This window comes from Neltuma alba, unplaced genomic scaffold (genome assembly GCF_004799145.2).
Source record: "Neltuma alba isolate B1F8T4 unplaced genomic scaffold, ASM479914v2 tig00007819_pilon, whole genome shotgun sequence".
NCBI lineage: Eukaryota > Viridiplantae > Streptophyta > Magnoliopsida > Fabales > Fabaceae > Neltuma > Neltuma alba.
In genome coordinates this window covers 9297-17894 of record NW_021634872.1, presented here as the reverse complement: position 1 = coordinate 17894, position 8598 = coordinate 9297, and the positions used below count along the sequence as shown (strand labels likewise).

General features: G+C 31.6%; 1 protein-coding gene across 1 annotated transcript; it reads right to left on the bottom strand.

Moving 5' to 3' along the window:
* Positions 1–1874: 1874 nt before the first annotated feature.
* On the bottom strand, positions 1875–6279 carry LOC114753254 (cysteine-rich receptor-like protein kinase 2). Its single transcript, XM_028941922.1, has 8 exons — positions 5737–6279; positions 4269–4666; positions 4046–4171; positions 3784–3911; positions 3183–3396; positions 2840–3071; positions 2519–2669; positions 1875–2393 (listed from the first exon to the last, which is right to left on the bottom strand). The coding sequence occupies exons 1-8, from the start codon at positions 6138–6140 to the stop codon at positions 2079–2081; spliced, it is 1968 nt and encodes a 655-aa protein (XP_028797755.1). The 5' UTR covers positions 6141–6279; the 3' UTR covers positions 1875–2078.
* Between the last annotated feature and the right edge of the window lie 2319 nt (positions 6280–8598).

The following is an 8598-nucleotide window of genomic DNA, read 5'->3' as shown; positions in this document are numbered from 1 at the left end:
ACTAAGAAAATTAGTTAAGTTAGTTATTTGTAATAAATGAATGTTATTTTTTCTGAAATACTCTTATTATGAGCATTGGAACTACCTTTAATGAAAGCTTCTTAACATGTTGTAATCACCATAAAGATTAATTGAAGACAAAATGGATAAATATTGGAAATCAAATAGATTGGGGTCTTATATATTTATGAGGAAATTAAATCTTCAGCTAGCTCTTATGTTGCAAGCTGGAGGTAGTATATTCATATAAAGCTATTCATATTGACTAGTGAGTGTTAGGTAGAATAATCTTTAGGAACGGCCGGTAGTTAATGAAGATATCATCCAAGGTTAAAAAAAAAAAATTGGATCTGGCAATTCAATAAAAAAATCAGTCAATCGGTCAATCAGCCTATGGTCCGATCTAGTTTAGCTTCAAAACTTGCCCCTAATCAACCCAGAACAACCCAAGACGAACCAGAATAAACCGGACAAACCGCTAGCTTGGGTGGGTTGCCCTTTTTTTTCTTTTTTAATTTCCTTCTTGTCCTTGCTGTTCATCGAGAAGCGATGGAATGACTCGCTGTTTGCCGCAACCATGAACACTACAGAGACAAGTGCTAGAAGCAAAGGAGATCATGGGAGGAAGACAAAACTTTGTTTGGAAATCTGTTGGGTACCGCTTTGAAGCGTCAAAGTTGTTTTGCTCGTAGAGGATTAGAAGACAAGGAGAAATATAACAGATAGAAAAGTATGGAAGAAAGAAACTGATTTAATGCAAACGAAGAGATGGTGATGTGTGTTCAAGTAGATAATCTGCTACTGCCTCTGCTTGTTCATTGTCGAAGAAAGAAAGAGAAAAGAAAAAGGGGTGTTTGGGTATCATTGCAAACCATAGTTTGGGGAAAGAGTGAGCCAAACAGGGAGAAATAATCTGAAACTATGGTTTGGGCTCAAACCATGGTTTTGGAGTTCAAAACCATAGTTTCAGGAGAAGTGAATCCATTTTGCTTCTGACTCAAATTGGAGAGTATGATTGTGCCTGTCAGAATAGATCTCAACAACAATACGACTTTAACACTCTTCAATTATTTTTTTACAAACATATTTAATCTTATATCTTATAAATATATATAAACATATTAATTATTTATTAATTACATTATCTTATGTATTATTAATTATGTTGGTAAAAAATATATTATTAACAATTTTATTCCTTCAAATTAAAATATATTATAAAATCTATATTTTATGTAATTATCATATTAACTTATGCCTTTTTTAGTAATTTGCATATATAAAAAGTGCTTCTGATAACAACTATCCAAACATTCTCACTTTATCAGATTCACTTTTTCACAAAATTTATTCTCTCAACAATCTATTCTCTAGAAGCTATTTTCCAAACCATAATTTGGTTTCATCTAAACATAGCTGCTTCACGTCCTATAGAGTAAAATTTTCAGTTGTGTCACATGGGAGAGAGAAGAAACAGTAAAAAAACTAAAAGAAAAAGGAAAGATTTTTATTGGGTCACTGGTTATGTGAGGGGGAAAAAAGAAAAGAAAGGGAAAAAAAGAAAAAAACTTCTTATATATAAATGATTCATAACACGACTACCCATTTAAAAATTAAATATTATTTTTTATAATTAAAATATGAATATTTTTTTATCTATTTTAATTAAATTATATTATTTTAATTATCGGTTTGACTATGATTTGACCTACTGACCTTTGAACTAGTATTTGGACCGATTCAGTATCCAGTTCAGTTTTTTGTTCCTTGATATTATCCTACTAGCTGCATCATATCATGAAGTGTTGAAGCAAAAGCTAAAATGTAGAATGATTTATCCACGTGTAGATATTCAGTGTAAATAAGATTACCAATTTGAGTACACATAATTCAAAGGCTTCCACAGTCACTTATTTATCTTGCACCATAGGCCAAGTGGCCATCATTGCATACAAACATTGCTAACTGTAAAGTTGACGTTTCATTGTAATCAAATCTTGCGTAATGGAATGAAGAAGAAGAACAACACTTTATTTACTTTTGCATTGCCAATTGTGCGATCATGCGTGTGAAGTAAATCACCTTCCTGATAAAATGGAAGTAGAGATAACAGCATTTGATGAAGATGAACTGTGAGTCATAGAAGCGTCTCTTTTGGGCCAAGAAGTAGGATCAACATAGACAGGCATAGTTGGCTCTTTGTGCTCCATTAAGCTCTTTCTTTTGAGCATTCTAACAATTTCAGACATTCTTGGCCTTGCTGCAGGAGATGCTTGTGTGCAAAGCAGCCCAATTTCTATTATTTTCTTTACTTCTTCCGCATCATACTCATTTGGGTCTAAGGTTTTATCCACAAACGATATATGCATTCCTCTCTCATATAGTTTCCAAGCCTGAGATCAAAGTGATCATATAATGAAAAAAAAAAAGTTAATTGTTTGAACACTATACCCAGCACTGGAAATTTGTTCAATGAAATGCAATCCATTGTTATGTTTACTACTAGGAAGTTACTTACTCTTTGGAGGAGGTATTCACTTTCATCATCAACCTTCAATGCACTACTTTTTTGTCCACTTATGATTTCTAAGACTACAACACCATAGCTATAAGTATCAACCTTTTCTGATAATTGCCCATGCATTGCATATTCAGGTGCCACATATCCCCTGAAAAAAAAAAAAACATATCACTGATTGCATAATGAAAAGAATCTAAAGGCGTGATAACAATGTTTCATTTGATCATCAACACATGATTTCTTCTAATAATATATTGTCTTTGAGGTGATATTAATAAAAGTAAATAAATAGCATAAATTGTATGTGCATTCACTTACATTGTTCCAACAAAATTTGTGTGAAGATGAGATTGGTCTCTTGGAAGAAGCCTTGCTAGTCCAAAATCAGCAATTTTAGGTTGAAAATCATCATCCAAGAGGATGTTGCTAGCTTTTATATCTCTATGTATAACACAAACATGGAATTCCTCATGTAAATATGCCAAACCTCTTGCAGTGCCAAAAATTATTGCATAACGTTGCATCCAACTCAGAGAACCTTTAGTCTCACCTATTTTCATCACTTTAGAGAGTAAGAAATAAGGATAAAAGAATAGAAGAACCAAAGCTGATTCTCAAAACAATAGAAGATATTCAGTTAACTGATTAATTTTGTTTGTACCAAATAAGAATTGGCCAACATTGCTGTTTTTCATGTACTCATAAACAAGAAGTCTCTCTTGGCCTTTATTGCAACATCCCAGGAGTCGAACGATATTTCGATGATGAATATTACTTATCAACTTCACTTCACTCTCAAAATCTTTCTCCATCTCTTTGGATTGGCTTAAATGCAATTTCTTGATAGCAACTACCTTTCCATTTTTCAAAATACCCTGTTCAACAAAGACACCATACTTAAGAATGAAGAACATGCTTACAGAGAGTTTTATATATCTTCATTTAGAATTGAACGTGCAGATATTTAACAATAAATTAATTTTCAAATGAACTATACCCTTTTAGTGAAAGATCAACCTTTGCTTTTTTCATGAACCCGATCCACATATAAGAAGAGAAAAATATTAAAGAACTAATGAAATCTTGGCATAGTGTGTGACAAACAATAGCAAGCCTATGTGTGTTCACTAAAAAAAAAAAAAATAGCACGGCTATGTGGACTGAAAATCTATGCAAATGCCTCAACGCAACAAGCCTAACAAATGTCTCTCGATAAATGACATCAACTGTAGGAATTAAAAGAAAAGTTTTATTAGGTTTACCTTGTATAAGCCGCCAAAGGCTTGTTCTCCTAGTTTATTTTTTTCACTGAAATTTTTTGTCGCTGACTTTAGATCTTTATACCTATAATTAACAGGGCCTTTTAACTCAGTCGCTCCCAAAATATCACCTGTGAGGAAGATAAAATTAAAGTAAAAAATCTCTCACAACAAATAAAAAATCATATGCAGAGCAAATAATGCAAGGATAATCACATTAAATCATTTCAAATTGGATGATAAAGACCATTTTCGGTTATCTTACCTTTAGGAACCATCTTCGATGACTTTGATCGCATATACAAAGCAAATAATGCTATCATAATCAAAATAAAACATGTTCCTCCAGCGACTCCACCAATAATAATGGCCTTCTTCTTGCTTGAATCTCCTACAAATCACAAGGAAAATGTTGACCCACTAAGTTTTTACCGAAAGCCTATGCAAACTATATATGAAGCCATTTCAAGTTTACTATAATATTCCACCTTGTTTCAAGAAGTGATTGATGTTAGTGGTTTGATTATCAGCAAAGAAGGAAGTGGTGGAGTATCTCATGAAGCACCCGAAATCGAAAGTCTTAGCATTTGAGTTTGGGAGGCAAATCTGAAAATTTCTTAAGGCAATGTTCAAGCAATTGTCGCAGCCACTTTGTGTGAGTGTCTCAACACATTGAGCAAAGGCATAAATGTTTGAGCCGTTACTGTTAGGTACTGTGGTTTTGGTGGCTGCAAAGTAACCATTGATTCTCGGTGTGGCTATTTCCAGATTCCTCAGAACTTGTTGCACAGTTGAAGCAAGTTCAGTTGAGTTTCTTGTTTCATTCCCACAATTAATGTTGTTGCCTGCGTCTGTTGACTGGTCAAAGAAGCTACTGCTCTCGTACCTGCGTAAAATGCATGAAATTAGGTTTCTAATTAATTTTAGGCAAGGTACTGAAAACTTATTAGTTCAAGAATCCATGGTGTAACCGTAATTAAATTGGAATCAACCCAATTATTAAAATAATATGTATAATTAAAATATAGAAAATATTTATGTATAACTCAATAAATGAGTAATATTTAAATAGAAAAGGCATTATTAACTCAAAAGAGTGGCGTTTCAAGCTTAGCAAATAAAAAACATACTTAAAATTCAACCCCCCAACCTATTCAAAACTCTTGACTAGATCGGCCAGGGGACTGATTCACTGGTCCAACTGGCCAACACAAGTTGAGTTTTAATACCATAATTTTAGGTAATTTGAATTCTAAAAAGGGTGCAAGCCTGCTTGTAATTATTAAAGACTTCATCATAACTAGTCATCCAAAATATGTGTGTTCTGTGTCACATATGTATGTGCTCAACTAATATCCCGAACGACTAATTATGCAATTCAAATTCCAGGTATTATTTGACTCAAGAGCTACTCTTCTAGCATTTCTTTTTCTACTAGTAAAACCCAGACAAAAAATTATTTAAAGGGATATCAGTCTCTTATCAACCCAATCACTGTTGACAGCATTCGAAGTGGGTCATATTTGTCATTTCCCTCATTGGATAGAGTTCTTGTGGAGATGAAAGAAGCAAAATAATGTAGTTTCTCTTGTCCTTGATATAATAATTAGTTGACTAATTTGTATTTAAGAAAGTTTTGAAAATTAGTTATATGTAATAATTAGGTGTTGTCTTCATTAGAATACTCTTGCTAATCATGTGTATTAACTAGAACTACTATTTGATGGAACCTTTAACATGTGCAATTACTATAAGAATTACTTTTAAAAAAGGGATAAATATGAGATATAAAGTAGATTGGGATCTTATATTTATAATTAAAGTGAATATCAAACAAGCTCTTATATTTAGTATCTTGCTGGTTTTGAAAGGCGTTGTGGTCCTACCTTGAATAAATAGTGGCAAATTATACTGTCAGATTCAGCGATTTAAGAAAAGTCAAAGTTGGCTCCGCACCTGAGGAAGCAGCCGTCGTATGTGATGTGGGCACCGTTGGAGGCGGCGGAGCAGTTGCGTCGGATCTTATCGGCGGCGAAGTCAAAGCAAGAGAGACAGTCGGCGATGGAGAGGTAGTTTCTGCACTGAAAAAGGCCATAAGCGGGGTTGTTACCCTTCACTACTTGCTCCGTGGCGAAGTGTTCGCTCTGGTTGCTGATCTGCGTTCTCATGCTTTGAAACGTTGCGTTTAGGTTGCCTTGGAAGATGGACACGTCGCTGACGTTGATTTGGCTGCACCCTATCGTCACCAGAGTCGTCTGAGGGTCTGAAACGACGCCATCCAGAGTCCACCATGACCAGATTGTGAAGCTCAACAAGAAGAAGAAGAAGAAGAAGGGTTTTTGTCGCATGTGAGGCAGCATGATGTGTTTCTTAGTCTCAGAGAGAGAGAGAGAGAGAGAGAGAGAGATGACGGAAGGAATCTAGTTGTCTTCGGGAAGCATGGTGTTTGCAAAACACTGCAATTGATGTTTTACATATAGTTTTGAATACATCTCACGTTTGTGAGAGGTGACTGTATTTAAAGAAAAGTATATAGGACTTAATTGTTGAGTTGGTTTTCATTCTAAATATAAGACCTATTTATTATATTTATCATTTTTTTTAAATTACCTTTATGGATACTTCCTCAACCATAATCAAGTAGAAGAAGGAAATGGGTATTAAGAAAGATGATTATGATATTTTAAGAAAAACGTATCGTATTCCTTATAATTAACTAACTTACCTAACTTTCTCAATCTAATCAAATTAGTTAAATAGGTCTCATATTAAGGATCGGAGGAGTAATAGGTAAGATGAAAATGTATCACTCAAACGAAAATATTTACATTGAGGAAGCTTCTAATCTTGCGAGTTTTAGAAGATGTTTCAGCTTGATATTGATTTTTATTTTTTTAAAAAAAATTAAACTTAATATGTCAATACTTGAAAATTTTTTTTACACAAAATTTTAGACAAGAAATTGGACCCACCGACAAGCTTTCCAGGATACTGTCTAGATTTGAAATTGCAATATCAATATTTTATGTCAATTAAAATAACAATTAGGGTTAAAAAATGGGAAAATTGCAAATAAAGACCCCCAATATATAAAATGTCAATCAGGGACCTTGAATTTGAGAAATTGCTCACAAGGACCCGGTCTCAATTTGCAATTATGAAATCATGGCCAAATTACCAAAATACCCCTTTTTAAATTTTTTTTAAAAAAAGAACACCACTGCCTCGCCGGAATCCGGCCGCCGGCACCGGAGCTCCGCCACCCCGGCTGCCAGCCGCCGGAGCTCCGATGCTGGCGGCCGGATTCCGGCCATTGCTGGCGGCCTTCCTTTGTTTTTTTTTTAAATTGAGGGGAAGTGAGGTTGGGGGGATTTGATCCCCCAACCTAATGCTTTCCAAAATTAAGAATGACCATCGAGCCAACAAATTTTTGCTAACATTATGATACCAAAAAAAAAGTTAACTCATTTACTCTTGTTGCAGGTGATAACAACAATACATTTGAAAATAACAAGTTCTGATTATAAAATAACAAGTCTGGGATTAAAATTTAACAACACATTTTTTTTATAACAACACACTCTGTTTCAGGTGATAACAACAATACATTTAGAAATAACAAGTTCTTATTATAAAATAACAAGTTCTGATTATAAAATAACTAGTTTGGAATTAAAATTTAACAGCACCCTTTTTTTTTATATAACAACACATTTTATTCCAAGTGATAACAACAATACATTTAAAAATAACAAGTTCTGATTATAAAATAAGAAATTTGGAATTAAAATTTAACAACACGTTTTTTTATAACAATTAATTATTTTATACTTTTGAAAAATAAATTATTTATAACTTATAAAAAGTATTTTTAATCTATTTAATTTGCTAAAAAAATAATTTTTATCTCCAATTTATAATCAGAACTTGAAGTGTAATTTATTATAGATTAAAAATACTTTTTTATTGTTCAAATTTATAAATAAAATTTAGGGAAAATGACAACACACTTTTTTAATTTTTTTTTTAAATTTTTAATCTATATATCTATACAACTCATTATAAATCAAACTACTTCTTATAAATTATAAATAGTACAATTTATTGTAGATTAAAAATACTTTTTGATTGCTTAAATTTATAAATGAAATTTATCTCTAATTTATAATTAAAAATACTATTTTATTCTTTAAATATAAAAAATATTTTTAATATTTAAAGAATGAAATAATAAATTATACTATATTATTTAAATACTTAATAATAAATTTTAATATTTAAAGAATGAAATAATATAAAAATTTATACAATGATTTATAGATTAAAAATATTTAATTATAAATGCTTTATAATTTATAAGGAGTAGTTTGATTTATAATGAGTTGTATAGATATATAGATTAAAAAGTATTTTTTAGAAAAAATAAATATATTAAAAATATTTTTATAAGTTATAAATAATTTATTTTCCAAAATCATAATATAAATAATTTTCTAAAAAAACGTGTTGTTAAATTTTAATTCCGAACTTGTTATTTTATAATCAGAACTTGTTATTTCCAAATGTATTGTTGTTATCACCTGAAACAGAGTGTGTTGTTATTAAAAAAACGTGTTGTTAAATTTTAATTCCAGACTTGTTATTTTATAATCAGAACTTGTTATTTCCAAATGTATTGTTGTTATCACCTGAAACAGAGTGTGTTGTTATTAAAAAAACGTGTTGTTAAATTTTAATCCCAGACTTATTATTTATAATAAGAACTTGTTATTTCCAAATGTATTGTTGTTATCACCTGAAACAGAGTGTGTTGTTATA